The following is an 18,318-nucleotide window of genomic DNA, read 5'->3' on the forward strand; positions in this document are numbered from 1 at the left end:
GGAGTCTTCTTTCGGTCTTCCTCCGACTCTCCCAAAAAGGACGGGCTGCAATGGAAGAGAAAAGCGAGTTTAGAAACCTGTTCCTCGGAAGAGCTTGGGGGTCGTTGTCTCCCTCTGCCCCCCCTTTCTTCGGGGCGATCCAGAAAACGAGTCTGCAGCCAACAATAAGCTATTAAACTCCTCGGGAAGTAGCGGTGGTCGGCGGAGGGGTGGGGACGGTGCGCCTGTGCGGGTGGGTAATGTGTGCAGAGAGAAGCCTTGCACAAAAGGAAGGTGTGGATACACACCACGAACAAGAAGAGGAGTCCCGATTCCCACCGAAGCCCCGCAACGCCAGCGCCGATCCTGCTCTCAGACAAAGCGATTTGGAGGGAGAAATGGCTGGAGGTGACGACGCCTAAGTCGGATTTTAGAAGAGGCAGCGCCGGCTGCTCAGCAGGGCGAGAGGGAAGCTGTCTGGACGGGGCTCAGGAACTGAGAAAGCCATTCCTTTGGCTCCTGGCCGGGATGGGAAATAAACTGGCGTGTCGCCGGCGGTAGAGAGAAGGATAGATTCAGCTGACCGGAACGTCTAGGGCAGCTCTATTAAAGGCCGATGAGGAGGCTAATTATGATTCACGCCAAATGGGAAAGCAACTTCCAATAAGCATGCTCAGAACACACACACACACACACACACACACACACACACGGGGGGGGGGGAGAATATTCTGATAGACTTGCACTCTTAGGTTACGCGATTTTTGCGGCATAGATACCTCCTTTCTTCCAATTTTATTTCCGTTTCAGATAAAATACTATAGAAAGCATTGCCGTTTGCTTAGTTGTGGGGTGTGTGTGTGTGTGTGACACCCAATGCGGATAAAAGAAGCCCATAAGCCTAACACATTCGGCCGGCACAGCAATTTGCAGGTCGCGAAATACCCCCCAAATCATTGAGAAGGCAAAAAAAGGTGCGCCACAGAGCGGGGAAATAACCAGTCGCCCTTCGGGATCAATCAATGCCCTCCAAATGGTCAAAATTCGGCTTTTGTAATTTCATAAATACAATCCGGCGTTGGGTTGGAGCTGCTCGGCCTTTGTGTGGCTCTGCCAGGAATTTTTCATGCCGTCTCCGGGTTCCAAGATTTCTGGATCTGGACAAACGGAACAACCCATTTGTCTCCTCCCCCCCCCCCCCCGCTAAGGACGCCGCCACCGCTGGGGCGTCTCAGAGTTGTTTCGCCACGTTAATTAAACACAACACAACACACACTCTCAAGCTGGCAGCAAATGTACGAAAGATTTTTTTCCCTTCTTCTCCCGATGGAAACAACCCCAATCAGGGTTGCCTTTTTAACCACAAAAGTTTTCGTTCAAGCGCTCATTCGTGCCAAATATAGAGACGGGTTGGCTGGGATTTTGGTTCTAAATTCGCCTACCGAATCGAATACCCATGCAACCCCACGACCTCAATTCTTGAACTCCGGGAGCCGACAAGGACGGGTGCCTCGAGCCGAGTTTTGGAGGTGAAGTAACAGGTTATGACCAAACGCCATCCACTCCCAAATATTTCCCAAATTTTCGAATTTATTCAGTGGAGGACATAGAAACAGCGTTACGGAGAGAGAAGAACGGTCTCAAATTCCAGCCGAAACGAGAAAATCGAGGCGGGTGGAGGTGGCAATAAAAGAAATACAAGAAATACAAGAATAAAAGAAACACGTCGCAAATACTTACCAACGAGAGACAGAGGACGCGAGAACCAACTCCGAGAGTCCAAAACGCATCGGATCGAAAAAAATCCGAGATTTTAAGAAGGAGGCTTGGCCCTTATAAACTCCCCCACCCCCAGAAACGACGGCGGAATATCAATGGCGCTCTGGAATTTAATTCGAATTGACCTCCCCTCCCGGGCTGCCAAGTTCCCTGACTGGGCTTTGCTTTTTAAAAGCGAGAAGCTTCGACTGAGATGTTTTGCAACGCTGACATAAGTCACCACGCTTCTTCCATCCCAGCGGAGGGGGAGGAAGGCGTGAGGGTGTTAAGGGGGGGGGATGGTTGAATCACGCGCGTTATCAAGCTAATGTGATTAACTTGCAGGTGTTCTGGCTTCCGAAAGGAGGACCGTAGGGCAGTGCACGTGACGGCTGTTTTGAACCTATTCGGAGCCCTATCACGACTGGGGTGAGGGTTGTTCAGCTTGCAAATAACCCAGCGCTCTTCTAGGAAACGGTCTTTCCCTGTTATTCAGACAGAAATCTTGAATTCTTAGGAATTCAAGCAAGATTACTTTTTTTTTGGCAATATAAGCGTTTGTAGAAGGAGCGTTGTCGTGTTCAGCTTTTATTATAAAGTCCCATTCTTCAAAAGACCCCCTACGATCCTCCTTTTAGGGTTCCCCTTGTCTTTCTCGGATAAAAATATCACGAGTTGCTATTTATACGATGAAATAATCGTTTTAAGGAGAATCGCGTTTCTTTTTCTTGAAGACGCGCCTGGGTTTGGTGAAGTCGGAAAACCGAATTGCCATGTCGCCACTAGGTGGCGGCAACGAATAAAAAATGAGACGTCCCCCGGAGTCTGCTGACAAAAATAGGACACTTAATCGTTTGGATTCGGTTTTAACCACGCGCATTAAATTTGCATTTCTTAACTGCTCCTTATTTTCTTCCTTTGCCAAAGGGATGGGAAAAGATCATACTGAATTTAAGAAATGCTCTTCCGTGTTGCCAATTTATGTTTTTTTTTATTAGCTTGGAGCCTGGTAATATCAGATTAATATAAATACTTCTCCGAGGAGGAACGGAGAGCATTGTGACACCCAAATCAGGGGAGGAGGAAAAGAGTAGTTGCATTAGGAAAGGCTGAAGGGAAGAATCAGGCAGCGCCCGTGAAGTCTCAAGTCTGTCCTTTATTGAAGGACTTCCGTAAAATAACTTAACCCCTCACCGTCGTCAGAGAGTAATAAGCAGTAAGACTACCCACCGAAACGACCATTTTGCTCTGCGTAAGAAAGGATCAGCCACGTGCTGCTCCATCCCAAACAGGTACTATTTTTAAAAAGTGTTTAAAAGGTTTGTCACGATGAGACCACGATTCAGTTTGGGAAAGATAAATAAATAAAAGAGTTTCAGAGCAACTTCAGGTCCCTGCTTGAAGGATAAGAAAACAATGCTACCCTACGGTGTGACGCTCAGGGACAGATTTCGCATTAAGCTTCGCAGTTAACCATCCGATCTCTTAACTCCCTCGCCCCCCGACCCGGTAAAATCGTGTTTTTTTAAATGAACTTGACTTGCACAGAATGTGTGTGTGTGTGTGTGTGTGTGTGTGTGTGTGTGTTTGCCTCGAGTACTTCTGCAAGAAAAAGATAAATAACACTGATCACTTAAGGGTAGTTCAAGGCTGCTTCTGTGCGAAGACCCTGTTCAAAGGCTGCAATGAGAGGCGGTGGGCGGTACAAGGGGGGACAATTCTATTGTGTAGCAATCGATTTCAGCACCATGGAGAGCAGCAACGGACAGGAAGATAATTAGGGTGATTAAAAAGGCTGTTCTCGCTATAGCGAAAAGCAACGTCAGAAATGGAATTCCGCAGCTAAGAAGGAAGGGGGCTGGACTGTGTAATCATTTCCAGACCTGCTGCTTATTAATTCGAGCCCCTTTCTCTCCAGATACTCATTATTCAGAGATGAACATGTACTTAGGCTAAGTATTGTCAGAATAAGAGTTGAGGGAATGGCATAAGTGGCCCTCACCATTAGTAAATAGAATCGAGATAGGATAGAAACGAACAGACCATAGTTATCAAAATATTTCTGTTATTATCAGAAGAAAAAATAATTAGATAGACTTACTGATGGTTTGTGGGGGGGGGGGACCCTGGGAATTAGATCTACAGCAAGGTGAATAAATTTTAGCCTAGGCAAGGATCTTCTCTAGAACTGTAAGATCTGTCCAATGGAGAAGAATGTTTGACCACATATTCAGTCCAGAAATGTATGTTTTGTGTAGAGATATGAACCAATTTTTAATAAATTCCATGATTTTCTCCAAGTGTACTGAATTTCAGCAGTCTAATTTAGAAATTTTTGTGTAGGAATATTGAAAGTCACATAGAGATGTATTAATTGATTCAGATCTGTTGTCTTTCTGCTTCTGGCCTACAGTAGTATGTAATATGAGATATCACAGAACCTAAATGTATTGAATTTCCTCCGACTATAAGCTACAATTTGCCTGTAGCTTTAGTTTTATTTTATCAATGGGGACAATGAAGCAATCAAAGCACTTCAACTTGTGAAAACAATATCACGAATAAATGTTATTTTATCTTCAACACCTGCAGGCTCAGCTGGAAGACTTAACAAAGAGCAACCAACTGTTTATGATTTTTCAGAATGATCAACATTTTTGATTGCAGAAGTTTATAAAAGCTAAACTGGAAGTACAGCCTAAATATATTCAACATGGGCTTCCCCTAACAGGAGATCATTAAGAAAACAAGGCTCCCAGAACTGCCATTACTGGTCCCCCTTCAAAGCAAAGGGCTTTTAAAATTAAAATAATTATTAACAAACACCTACAGAAAAGACAGACCCGATTCCTTTTGTTATGGAATTTTTTTTTTAAAAAAAAATCAAAACTAGGGAACTTTCTCAAGGTGGCACTATATATCAATTTCAAATTCCGAATTTCCCATTGAGTTTAAAGTTGATTTCAATTACTATTTCTGAAACTTACTACATAAAAAAGTCAATTTGAAACTATTAATTTATTGAATAAGCTGCTATATACCTGACAATTATGATGGCTTTTTTATTATTTAAGGTGAATTTGTCAGCATGAAAAGAATACTGATGCTCAGCATCAATTCCCTGACTTGTGCATTACTTGAATATTTCATAAAATGTAAAATTTGAATTTTTTCTCTAGTAATATAGCATGTAATGCCCAGAGAGATGGGGTGGCCTAGAGGTGAAGATGTTCGTGTCACACTCTGGAGATTGAGAGTTCAATCCTAGTTAGTTATATTTCTATATCAGGGCGCAAAGAGAATTTATCTGCTGCGAACTCTGCACAGGCATCAGGAAGGGCATCAACACTCAACTCCATTCAATGCCCAATAAAAGGAATTATAGGGTGGTAAAAAGAAAAAAAAATAGCATGTGATGTCCATTCAATTATCATTTTTTTTTGCAAACAACAAAAACAAAAGGCACAAACTGAATTTGTGGAACCAGTTTGTTCTATTAATTTAAGCCTTCTGGCTAGTTGTACAAAAATGGCAATGCCCTTTATTAGTATATTGGAACCAGCGGTAGCCTGAATTCCCGTTTTGATAGCTCCTAGTGGGAATGAAGATAGAAATTATTTCAAGCATACTATTATGATAAATTAATACTTATTAATCATAATACTCAACATTCTTTACCAAGACTTTAATCTAACAGAAGCATGGGGTGGATAAAGACTTACTGTATATACCCTTAAGCACCTTGCTTTACATTTTCTCATTATGAAGGAATATTACTTCAACACTAATTTAAAGAAATCCTTTGTTTCCTTCTGTTCCTTCCGGGTAGATTGCATTTAGACTGTTTCATTTGTTCAATTCAACTTTAGCTGAGTCACTTCACCCTTGTTATTTCCTGTCAACCACCAATATAGATTTCTCATAGTATCATATGTATTAAGGCACCTGGGTTTCTGAACATCTGTGATGCAAAACCTAAGCACACATCTCCATTTTTTCTTCTGTTTCCTTCTTATGAAAAAAAAAAATCCTTTCCTTGTCTTGCTTTGTAGCTGTGCATCACTACCTTCTCTTTTCCCAATCTAATCCCGTCCTGCATTTGCTTATCTTTTTCTAAGATGAATCAACTGCTTTGTTTACTCCTCCACTTGCCCAGTCATTTTTATTTTCTCTTAATCAACTGTGTAGTTTTCTTCTTCTTCTTCTTCTAATTCTGTGATAATACTTCTTCATCCAGCTTTACTGCGTATACCACTTATACTACTCCTTTTTCCCTCTTGGATAAATTTTATATGTATATGTATATGTATATGTATATGTATATGTATATGTATATGTATATGTATATGTATATGTGTGTATATGTATGTATGTATGTATGTATGTATGTATGTATGTATGTATGTATGTATGTATGTATGTTGTGGCTCGGTAGGAGCCTTTGGAGCTGCTATCAGACTCTGACCCAGAAACCTCCTATGAATGGTTTCAGGATGCTCACAGGAGAGGAAAACAAGCAGCTGTGGCTCGTTAAGGATTCTTCTGCAGATAAAAAGACTGATGGTGCCATGCCCCGGTTGCAGAAGTCAATGTTCATTCCATTCCGTTCCTGTCCTAGTCAAGTCTCTGTTTGTTTGCAATCATCGAGAAGAAGCACTTGGATAAGTGATTTGCTTTATATAAACCTCTTTTGCTGTAATTTACTTTTGCCAGAGAATTTATCTGTGTTTATTTTGGGCTCACAGCCAGCAAGAGCCGGGATTGATAAAAACATTCCTTTGCAAGCTGTGTGTGGCTGTAGTTTTTGAACGGGCTAGGTGGGGGTCAGAATATATAAAGTTCAAGATTCAGAAGGTATGAGTATTCTGGTTACATTGATAGAGCCATGGTGGCCCAGTGTTTAGAATACAGTAAGGTAAAGTTTCCCCTTGCATATATGTGCTAGTCGTTCCCAACTCTAGGGGGCGGTGCTCATCTCCATTTCAAAACCAAAGAGCCAGGGAAGACATCTCCATGGTCATGTGGCTGGCATGACTAAACACCGAAGGTGCACGGAATTCTGTTACCTTCCTACCAAGGTGGTTCCTATTTTTTCTACTTGCATTTTCACATGCTTTCAAACTGCTAGGTTGGCAGAAGCTGGGACAAGTAACGGGAGCTCACGCTGTTACGCATTGCTAGGGATTCGAACTGCCGACCTTTCTGATTGACAAGTGCAGCATCTTAGCCACTGAGCCACTGCGTCCCTGTTAAAATGCAGTATTGCAGGCTAATTCTGCTAATTCTGCTGATTCTCACTGGCTCAAGGTTGACTCAGCCTTTCCTTCTTCCAAGGTTGGTAAAATGAGAACCCAGATTGTTGGAGGGCAATATGCTGACTCTTAAAACTGCTTAGAGAGGGCTATAAAGCACTATAGGGTAGTATATAAGGACCTGGTTCACAGATCTTAAATTCCTTCCAAATAAATAAGGAGAAACATATCAAGGTTTTAAAAATTTGTTTGACTAGTAAACCCTATGAATTCTGGGAGAGAGAGGTGGGATTGGAAAATTCATCCACATATAACCTCAAGATTGCAGTGTATACATCATCGGAAAATCCCTGGAGATAGTTTCACTCTACCAACATGGCTGATAATTGGTGCCTCTTCGAGATGCTGTGTTACTCCTATGCAGACACACTACAAAGCCTGAACCCAGTTAAAGGTGCTCACTGCACCATTCCCCGCTTTGCACAAAGTAGGCTAAAATTATGTGCAGGATGCATACTCCTACCTTTATGGTTAAGTCATTAGCAGGCCATTTAAAAAAAATGCTGCAATGGTACATTAACATAGTTCTCTTCTATGGAAGGGCTATTATTATAAAACAACTTGGCATCTGGAATTGATTCAAGTTTCTTCTTTATCAAGAGTTTAGTAAAGGGAATCAAATCCTTTCAAATACATATTTTAGAGTTCCGCATTTTTAAAAGATTTTATTAATTTGTTTGAGGATATGCTGTGAACTCCCCAGAGCATTTGGGGTCAAGTGGCATAAAATAAGTATGAATGTTCTACAAGATTAGACATACTCTTATCTCTCTGGGTCAATTGGTGGCTTGAGACTTCTTCCTTTGCCTTTTAGCACTTAGAAACATTCCAGAAGGTCAGAGTTCAGCATTCTAACCCAGAGTTTTTTCATAGATTTTCAGCTGCAGTTACTGCTGCTAAGCAAGAGATATAACATCTAATTGTAACTGGAACTAAAACATAATTGGAGCTGAAGAACAGATTAAGGGCAGACCTACTTTAGAATTCCTGAACTAATTTCAGAAGTGAAGTAGAAGCAATATTAGTGTGTGTGTCTGTTTGTGTGTGTCTGTGTAGAAGTATCTAGGTACAGCAAAAATATCATGATTATATTGGTAATTGAAATGTAGATAATCTATATATATATAAAAGGCAAGTACCACTCACTCATCATGAAATCTCCAGAACCGTAAAGCCTACAAACTTGAAACTCGGCACATATGTTCCTCTTAGCTTCTAGGTGATTGCTAAGAAAGGATTTTTCAAAATGACCATTGGATCATCAGAATTTCGTATACAGTAATTAACACACTCTGATGCTAAGGAGTTCTACTCCCCCTCCCCACCTGAAAAGAACTCTATTCCAACTGCCAGTTGCCTCGCATTGTTACCTCAGTTCAAACTGGCAGACGTTCCACTCCTTCACTCAAGAGCGGTTCAGGGCTCCTTACAGTACTAAACATTGGTACCTCACCAAAATGTCTACGGCTTACAACTATGGAACTGCTTCCAGACTCAAGGCGGTGGGAGCGATATTCCCTTACGTGTTTCAAGCACCAAGCACCACTGACAACAGATTGTGAACCGTATAGCCCAATCACATAGTTTCCAGCACGGGTATCCAGCTACTAGTATTATATAGAACTGTCGAGAGGTCACCCATATGAAGATGGGAAAGATATTCTGATAATCTCTTCAGCCTTCTTTAAAGTGTTATGCTGGATTTTAGCTTACATCATTCACATCTGATATAACTAAAGATCAGCCTGGCTGGGTATTAAGGGGATTGTAGTCCCATTCATCTAGAGGCACTAGTTTGGCAAATTTGGTTTCTAGGCACAATATCGGGCAGGGTCTGGAAAGAGATGTATGATACATTCTCTCCTTCTGCTTTTAGTAGAAATCTTTAATGAGACTCAAAAATCACAATAGTAATTTCTGTAATCAGACTGTAACTCTCTTGAAACCTCTTGTATTGTACTCTCTAAACAATCAGGGGATACATATAAGTCCTGCCTTTAATGCTTTGAGTGAAGACTGACACAGCAGTAGTTGAAGCAGTCAACCTTAAATGTTAGGTTTCTAGAAACTACATTTATCTCACAAATTGTACACCATGTAAGAAGCTATACACAAGTCACACATTTGTATTGCACAATAAATAACTGAATTAATAGACTATTGATTTTAATGTATTTTGCAGAAATAAAGAAAAAAGAAACTCATTGATGGCACTTCCAAATGTCTAGGAATCTTGAGAATCTTCAGAACTTGTTTCAGTTTCAGTCTCACTGCCTTCTGAACTGTTGGTCTCTTCTTCAGTCTCATCACTGCTCTCTTCCTCAGTTTCCTCATCTTCTTTGCCAGCACTTTGACTTTCTAACATAGAAATGTAAAAGACACAAGCTTAAAAGCAGTCATTCTTCTAAATGTTCAGTATGTATGTGGCCTGTTTATTTGCTGGCCACCTGAATTTTCCTCCTGTTCCCCATTAGATGACTAGGTTTTAAGAGAAAATCTAATAGAAACAAAAATTTCTACTTATCTCCTTTCAAAAATTAGAATTTAGTGTCATAAAATGTAATAAACAAATCGGAGATGTGAACAACCAACAGCTTGAATTACATGCTGAAAAGATGTACCGTATTTTTCAGAGTATAAGACGCACCTTTGCGCCCCCTAAAAGAGGGTGAAAATTTGGGTGCGTCTTATACACTGAATGTAGACCCACCCACCCACCGTTCCCTATCCTTTGACCTCTGCCTCCCAGGAATTTATCTCCTTGCAGCAAACGGGGAAAATGGTGCTTGGGAAGGTTGCAATAGGATGTAACAATCCCTGCAGCCTCAAACAGCTGATGATCAGGAGGCTCTCAAACTGAAAGTGAAACTTGCTGTTTGCTTCATGAGGCAAATTGCTGGAAGGCAGAAGCAGATTTTTTTTCTTGTGCTAATCAGGCTGTTTGCTGCAAGAAGGTAAGCCAATAACTATAAATGCCTATAGCAGTGGTTCTCAACTTTCCCAATGCCGCGACCCTTTAATACAGTTCCTCATGTTGTGGTGACCCCAACCATAAAATTATATTCGTTGCTACTTCAAAACTGTAATTTTGCTACTGTTATGAATTGCAATGTAAATATCTGATATGCAGGATATATTTTCATTATTACAAATTGAACATAATTAAAGCATAGTGATTAATCTGCCAATCTTGGTGTGGGAGAAGATCAGCCAGGTTGGGATTTTCCAGGATAAAACGACTTCCCTGCCTGCCTCCAGCAGCAGTTCGTGGTTTACACGAGTTTCACTTTATTAAGTTAACTTTTTTTACATTCCGTTCCCCCAACCCACCCACCCAGTTTCTTTCTTTCTTTCTTTCTTTCTTTCTTTCTTTCTTTCTTTCTTTCTTTTTTTCTTTCTTTCTTTCTTCTTTCTTTCCCTTTCTTTCTTAAAAATCGTTACAACCAGGCGTGGGAGTGCGTAGCGGTTAATTTGTGCGAGCAATCGATTTAACACAGATTAAGAAGTTGCCTTTTAAATGGGATTTTAAATGGAGGCTTAAGCTACATCGAACTGTGCTTCCATCCTGAGTGGAATTCCTTGGGATGGAAGGAATGGGTGGGCGCGGCCTGTCCTCCCCTCTGGCCTCTCCTGCCAGCCCTTCCCAGAGGCCAAAAAGCCTCCGAACTCAGTTTAGCCCGCAGGACAGGACCGGCGGTGGGGGCGGCAAAGGCAGCGTCCAGGCCCAAGGCAGCTTGAATCCCAGCATGTGCCTGCCTGGCTGAGAGCTCGTCCCACTGGCTGAAGCAGGTGGTCCGACTGCCCCGCTGGTCTCCTGTTCTCCGGGTGCCTTCGAGCCCCTGTGCAGGCGGCTGGGCTGAAGCAGCACCGCCGACTGCACTCGCTTTGGACGTCCGTCAGAGCCGAGGCTGATCCACCACCCAGAAGAACCCTCTCCCCCTTCAGTGCCTTGGCCTTTCCCTGGCATGGAGACCATCGTGGCGGCGTCTAGGTTGCACCCGCAGCTGGGAGGAGGCTGCTTTGCCACCCAGCGTTCTTCATGCACCTGCCACTTCAGGACGTGCTCCTGAGCATGAGTGATGCCAGTGAAGGTGGATGGTTTTAGGTGACCCCTGTGAAAGGGTCATTCGACCCCCAAAGGGGTCGCAACCCACAGGTTGAGAACCGCTGGCCTATAGAATGTTCAAATTTTTAGAAAGACTACTTTATTATTGTTCTAGACAGCTTAACAAAATGAAGAAGCTTTTTAAAATAAATGCTTGATCTGAAGAGGCCCAGTGCTATTGTCTGTTAAATAGCAGAGAATAACTATACTTCCAGAAAGCACATCAATTTTAACAGCTTCTGGACAAGTATAGTCTGAAATGTAATACTACAAACAGTGTATATTGTCTGTACTGTTTGCTGTTTGTTGCAAGGAGGCAAATTGCTGGGAGGCAGAGGTAGACTTCCCCCCTCATTTTCCTCCCCAAAAGCTAGGTGCGTCTTATACTTTGGAGTGTCTTATACTCTGAAAAATATGGTATATTAGGTAAATTTCCAAATGCTGTAAAGCAGATTTAGAAAATGCCTAGGATGCAGGAAGGAAGGGATCTGTTCCTCTGGTGGGTGCTATTCCATCACCCTTTAGGCACATTCAAATGCAACCCATTATAATCTATTTTGAAATTAATTCTTTAACAGAATGTACACTTACTTTGATGTAAATTACCATATTTTTCAGAGTATAAGACGCTCCGGAATATAAGATGCCCATTAGTTTTTGTGAACATTAAATGTTCAGTGTAGCAAGAACAATAGTAGCATTATAAGAAAGAAACAAACGTGCTTTTAATTAGTATTGTTTCAGAAATTTGATCTATTATTCATCAGCTTTCTTTCGTAGTGCAAATTATTTTACAAATCTTTATACTCTTCCATAACAAGCAACTGGGTGCAATCCTTTAAAATATTAAGTTCATCAATGCTTGTTAAATAGTTTGTAGTATTTCCAATGATCATACTCACCCAGAAGCAGTTTTTTCTCAATAAGTGGAAGAAACTGTTTAGCTTCAGGATTGCTTGGTTCATATATCAGAACTGGAGTATGACAAGGGAGAAGGAATTAGTATTTCTGGGGTGAAAGAAAATACAAATACTTCTTCCCAACCCTAATCCAAACCATCGTCATCTATTTCATGAGTGAAAAAATATTCTCTATGCAGTCTATTTAGGTGATTACCTGCTGAAAACAGAGGTGTATGTGTGTGCGTGTGTGCATGAGAGGCGCTCTCCCCCCATTTTTCCATGCTTTTTTCGCCCTCCCCAGGCTCCAGAGGCTTTACAGGAGACTGGGGAGGGCAAAAACAACCTTCCCCGCCCCCCAGAGCCCCTCCAGAGGCTTCAGGGACCTTCAGGAGGCTTCCCTGAAGCCTCCGGAGGACTAAAAAGGTCCCTACGAGCAAACCGGAAGTGACTTCCGGTTTGCTCGTAGGGCAGTTTTTAGTCCTCTGGAGACTTCAGGGAAGCCTCCTGAAGGTCCCTGAAGCCTCTGGAGGGCTTAAACCGACCCTACGAGCAAACCGGAAGTCCGTTCCCGAATTTCCTGTTTGCCCATAGGGCTGGTTTTTTGCGCTTCGGAGGCTTCAGGAAAGCTCCTGAAGCCTCCGGAGGGCCTCTGGGGAAGGGGGGCTCTTTTCACCCTCTCCAGGCTTTTATAAAGCCTCTGGAGCCTGGGGAGGGTGAAAAATGGCTTTAAAAAAGGCTGAACTCAGCTGGCCAGCGATTATGTACGAGCTGGCCAGCTGACAGGGCAATGCCTCGTGTGCCCTGACAAATGGCTCCACGTGCCACCTGTGGTACGCATGCCATAGGTTCGCCATCCCGCGGTCATGAAGACTAAGGCCATAATAATGCCATTCAAGAAAGAAGATGATACTTTTCAATTGTGCCTGCTTTCTTGTCTTTTTTACTTAATTTTTTGACAACAAACCTCCCTCCTCTTCTCTCTCAGCAGGGGAAGTAACTGCTGCCATTGTAAGAAATTTGAGGGCTCTTTGATTAATGCGATTTAGTCATTTCCCGTCATGGCTCCCTTTTGGTTTCAAGTTGCTGTATGTGTTAATGTAGACTTAGGAAAAATACAGTAATTAAAGAATTAAATATATTGATTATAGAGCCTTTTACAAATAACTCTACTGGTAGCTCTTTATAAGAGGCTGGTACCTGGCAATAAGAATTATTTTATGTGGAAATTCATATATTTAAAATATTTATATAGTCACCCCATCTGGGCAGCTCTCAATCAGTATGTTCTTATGTAAATTGAAAGAAATGTATATACTTAATTTTAGGGCATGGATTCATATATTAATGAATGAAAAATTAATGCATTTCTGAAATATTTATATTATAAAAAGTTGCACAACATGCTTCTATATGGCCAAGATTTAGTAATATTTAAATATTGGATTTTAATTTTAAGACATAGATTCAAGATATTAATGAAAAATATATGGCCAAGATTCAGTAATACTTAAATATTGGATTTTTTAAATTGATATTTTACTGACAATTTTCTTTTTTCCTTCTTTTTTCTCTCTATTTAGTTTTTTTAAATAACTGTAATGGATGTAGTTTCTCTAATTACCATCCCTAATATTTTCTTCCATTGTTTGTTTCTTATGCTTCACAGTATAAAAAATAATTAAAAATACAAGACAAAAACCAGAAATTGCTCCTTTTCTACAGACACATATAGACTTTATACAGCTATACATTTCTGATGAGTATAAATACAATCCTTTGTATTTATGTACTTGAGTACAGTGAGTACATATACAATAACTCCTGCTTTCTTATCTGTTTTATAAAATTATATTTCTCAAGATTGGAGCTTTAAAGAATCCTCAAATCTGAGTTATGTTGAGGAAAAAAGATGTACCAAGGTTTCCACCTCAGATCCAGCTGTACACCACCTGAAAAGAGGTTGGGTGAAATCTGGTGAGCATCAAATCACTTTTCTGGATGAAACCAGAAATCAGTAAAATGGCACCTAAAGATGAGCTGCCGAGAGAATGCCTGAGGCAGCAACAGACATGAGAGGAAGATCAAGCAGAGGAAATACCAAGACAAGACATGATCCTGCATGAGTTGTACCATTGACAGACATCTGAGGTAGCTGACACTGGGAAATTTTACTGATGGCTGGAAAGGGCTGGATTAAAAGACAGTATGAGGCACTGAACATAACAGCAGAAGACTAAGCCCCAAACCAAAGAAGCAGGGGTCCACCACATTAGACAGGTTCTGAGGTACAGGTTATGCAAAAAACATAGTCTGAGACAGTCCAAAACATAGTGGAAGAGTGTAACATGCAAGCAGGAACAGCACACACTGAATAGCATAACCAAGTAGCTTGCATTGTCTATGGGCTAGATCAGGGGTCATTAACCTGTGGCTCTGGAGCAGCACGTGGCTCTTTCATCCCTCTGCTGTGGCTCCCTGTCACCAGTTGGCTCCACAATTGATAGGATTTTCGGTTAGGACAAATAGAGGAAAAAGGGACACTGCACTAGGAGGAGACTCTATGGTGGGAGAACCGGACTTCCAGTTGGCTTCAGAATTGAATGGGGGGCTTCCGGTTAGGATCTTTGTGGCTCTTTGAGTGTTTAATGTTGCTGACCCCTGGGCTAGATCCTCCCAAGTCCAGATGAGAGATTCCACCAAAGGCCATGGCTAAATCTTGTGGGACTTCTAGATCCAGGCAGACATGCAGGTATTGGCCAATCAACCAGACATCATGATAGTAGACAAGGACCAGAAAATAGTGGTGGTGTGATAGATGTTAGCAGTGCCAAGTGACACTAACATCAGGCAGAAATATGAGAATCTGGAGCTTGAAGAAGGAACTAGAGAGAACGTGGGAATTAAAGGCCAAAGTGCCTCAGTGGTTGAAGGAGCATTTAGGTCTGTGATTCTTAAAATGGGAGAGCAGCTTCAACAGATCCCATGAGCTCTCTGCCCTGAACAGTCTAATGCTGGGAACAGCTAAGATGCCGCACAGAACTCTCAAACTCCTAGGTCACTGGTTGAGTACCTGAGATTGAGGAAGACATATATGCCACTCAATGGGGTGAAAAGGATTTCTTAAAAAATATGGTACTTAATCTCGCAAAAAAATGGACAAAATAAAAATAATGAACACTATAAACAACAATACACTACTGACACAATGATGTACTTACTCATTTGACAAAGCTTCTTTGCAAGAATGAATTTCCGTTCCATTATTGCTTTCAGAAACTAGGAAAGATATTTTAAAATATACAAATTGAAAAAAAATGCTAAACTTATTTGAGAATGTAATAAGTTTTATTGCGTTTAATTGACTTCGTTTGTTTTAAATTTTATTTATGGCCATTCCTGAGACTGAAGCAGTGGAAGCCATGAGCATATCTTAAATAAATAAAACCACAAATAAAATATTGCATCACAGACTATACTACTGTTGTTACTAATCAACAATAGTAATATATAGTCCGTCTATGCATTATCTTATGCTGGTCATTCTTAGTGTAAGTATAATTTTAAAGAACTTTGGATGAACAAAAGGACATAATTTAAAAACTAAAGTGATACCGAAAGATTGAAGATATTGTGCTACTGCATACATCTTCTAGAGTCAGAAGTATTTAAACTACAATGTCCATATATGTTATAACCCTCGTATTCTCTGAAAAAATTAAAAGCAAAGCGAGGATGCATCCTTTAGGGTAGAAGATAGCCTCAGAATGATATCACACCCCCTATCTGCATTAGAGTGGACATGTTACACTTTTATTGCAGGCAGCGTATATGAATATTGTTGAGATGAAAAATACTGTTTTGTTTTTTGTGCAAAACAAAACTATTTTTCCCATATGTCTCCTATAACTGTATTTATACCTATGTTTTTTATATAGGGTAGATTCTTATTATTTTCACTATCTTTGTAACAATGGGATTTTTACCTATATGTGGGAAAATAAACCCTATTTTAAGAAATATCAATTCTATTGAGAAATATGTTTACCCCCTTTGTTTGAAAAGCTAATTCTATTTCAGTGCTGCTTCAGTTTAGTATATTCTTGTACCTCTCCCATCAATTGTAGTGGTGCAATTCTCTTTTGAGTTTCATTGCCTGTTTGACCAGTGTTGTTTTCGTCATCTGAACTATCTGGTGGCTTTTCATCATTTTTTTTGTCCACACTGTCCTTTTGTGGTTCAGTACAGACTTCATTGTTGACAGTCTTTTCATCAATCTTGGAATTTTTCATTTTTTCATCTAAACAAAATTCAAACTTCCATCAAAAGGATTAAGCGAGGCCTTTGGAATTCTATAGAAACCCTTTACAAATGTTAACACAAACAAAATCGCAATGTGATTGGTCCATATTGTTGATATCTGTCATTAAATTGCCCTCTTTTATAATATTGAAATATATGTAAGTCAAATGATTTTAAGCGCCTGTTCAATAAAATGAATGGCTAGCACTGGATTATTGATCCAATAAAATACATACAGTCAGATATCACAGATATCAATAAATAGCATATTCTTCTGTATTTGTTCTACCTTCTAAGGGGTGGAAGCATGAGAATTATCCTGTCCTGTCTAATAACAACCATGGACTTCATACATAGGTTTGGATTCATATTTTTTTCACATCCAATTGATGTGTAGTCAGTACACACCCAATTGTAGTCAGTAACAGGTCTCTTTAAAAGAAAATTAAGACAGCTAAGTATTTTAAATGTTGAAAGCATATTTCAAGTGAGACAAGATTGATGCAATTAAGCTATTATCTTAGAAAAAGATATCTAAAAAAATTAATATGGTTGGTGGAGATAAAAATTCTCTCCCCCAACAACAGAACAATGAGCATGATTGCCAATACAGAGTACTTAAAAATCTTTCAATTTAAAGAATTCTGTGCCCCAGAATCTGATGCTGACTAAGGGCTTAGCTCTAAAATGAGAATGAGATGAATTCATAAAAGGAGGTCTACTGATAGAATCTCCTTCAAAAATAGGATAGCATACAAAATAACAATATGTGGAGAGCATCACTGTGGAGAGATTGCTAGTACCCTATTTGTAGGTTTCCCTGGAGAAAGCTGGCTTGCCACTGAGGGAACTGGAATGATGGAATTAAACTGAACTTGCCTCAGATGTAGGAGGACTTTCCCTTAAAAATGATCATGAGGCTCACTTACTAGAATTTTTATATTCCATTGCACTCTGCACTTACATAAGAGTTGTCAATCCTCCCTATGTTTAAAATTTATATCAACCTACCCTTCATTTAGTGAGAGGTTGACTGACCCTGACATCATGTGCAACCATGATATGAATTTAGCTCATAGAGAGGTAATGGGAAGAACTGGGAAGCTCTGTGAACATAGAGCAAATTAACTTCAGAAGTCAGAGTTAGAACTTTATAAAACTATGCAATATTTGACAATTTTTCTATGAATTGTTAATACTTAGACTAAAAGGATGTAATGATGTAGAAGTCGGTGACTTTTTTTGTTAGCTCACTCACGGACATGTTGATGTAATTTCTTCCCTCAGATGAAAGAAAGCATGTGACACCAAAAATGGCTGCTTCCACAATAGTCTTTTTACCTAAGCTCTTAAACTTAGCCAAGAAGGGTTTTGCTCCCCTTCACACACAAAAGAAATTCACACAGGAAATTCTATTCCTTCTTTTAAACTAAAGTTAAATCACATTTTCCTGCTGAATTCCACTCATCCAGATGCAGCTTGAATCAGTAGTGGGTTAGCAAAAGGATGGCAGCATATTCTTCACAGATGCTAAGCAGGCATTTATAAAGTTGGGGCAAGGAAACTATCCCAATTACACTTTCTTGGTAAAAGAAATTATAAAGGCTTGCAAGTCGATTCATTGATCATTTTTTATGGACTGAAGATTTAAACTTGATTAATTGGCAGCCTATACTACAAACCCACCACTTCATTGCCTTTTGGAGTAGGCTATGCTATGAAAATTTCAGAAAAAGAGTAATAAAAAGCAAAAGAAATTTAAAGTGGGAGTTAAGAAGAAAAAGAAATGCATACAAATCTACTTTAACCCAAACCATTCAGTATAATACTTTTTGCATCCACTTGTTTTACCATTCATAGTTAAGTAATACGATCTCGTATCATTTATACTTCTCCTGACACACCCAGCATTCACGTCTATTTAAAAAGGGAGGCAGAAGCATTACATAAAGCCATTTTTGCT

General features: G+C 40.3%; 1 protein-coding gene across 2 annotated transcripts in view; it reads right to left on the minus strand.

Moving 5' to 3' along the window:
• Positions 1 to 9,191: 9,191 nt before the first annotated feature.
• ERICH2 (glutamate rich 2) overlaps positions 9,192 to 18,318 on the minus strand; it is a 30,640-nt gene continuing 21,513 nt past the window's right edge. For both annotated transcript variants that reach the window (XM_032229895.1, XM_032229888.1), the window contains 4 exons: positions 16,163 to 16,353; positions 15,275 to 15,332; positions 12,057 to 12,128; positions 9,192 to 9,407 (listed from right to left, as the gene is read on the minus strand). In XM_032229895.1, the coding sequence (XP_032085786.1) occupies positions 9,274 to 9,407; positions 12,057 to 12,128; positions 15,275 to 15,332; positions 16,163 to 16,353 (455 nt within the window). In that variant the 3' untranslated portion in view covers positions 9,192 to 9,273. The remainder of the gene's footprint in view (positions 9,408 to 12,056; positions 12,129 to 15,274; positions 15,333 to 16,162; positions 16,354 to 18,318) is intronic.

Source organism: Thamnophis elegans, chromosome 1 (assembly GCF_009769535.1).
Source record: "Thamnophis elegans isolate rThaEle1 chromosome 1, rThaEle1.pri, whole genome shotgun sequence".
NCBI classification, from domain to species: Eukaryota; Metazoa; Chordata; class Lepidosauria; order Squamata; family Colubridae; genus Thamnophis; species Thamnophis elegans.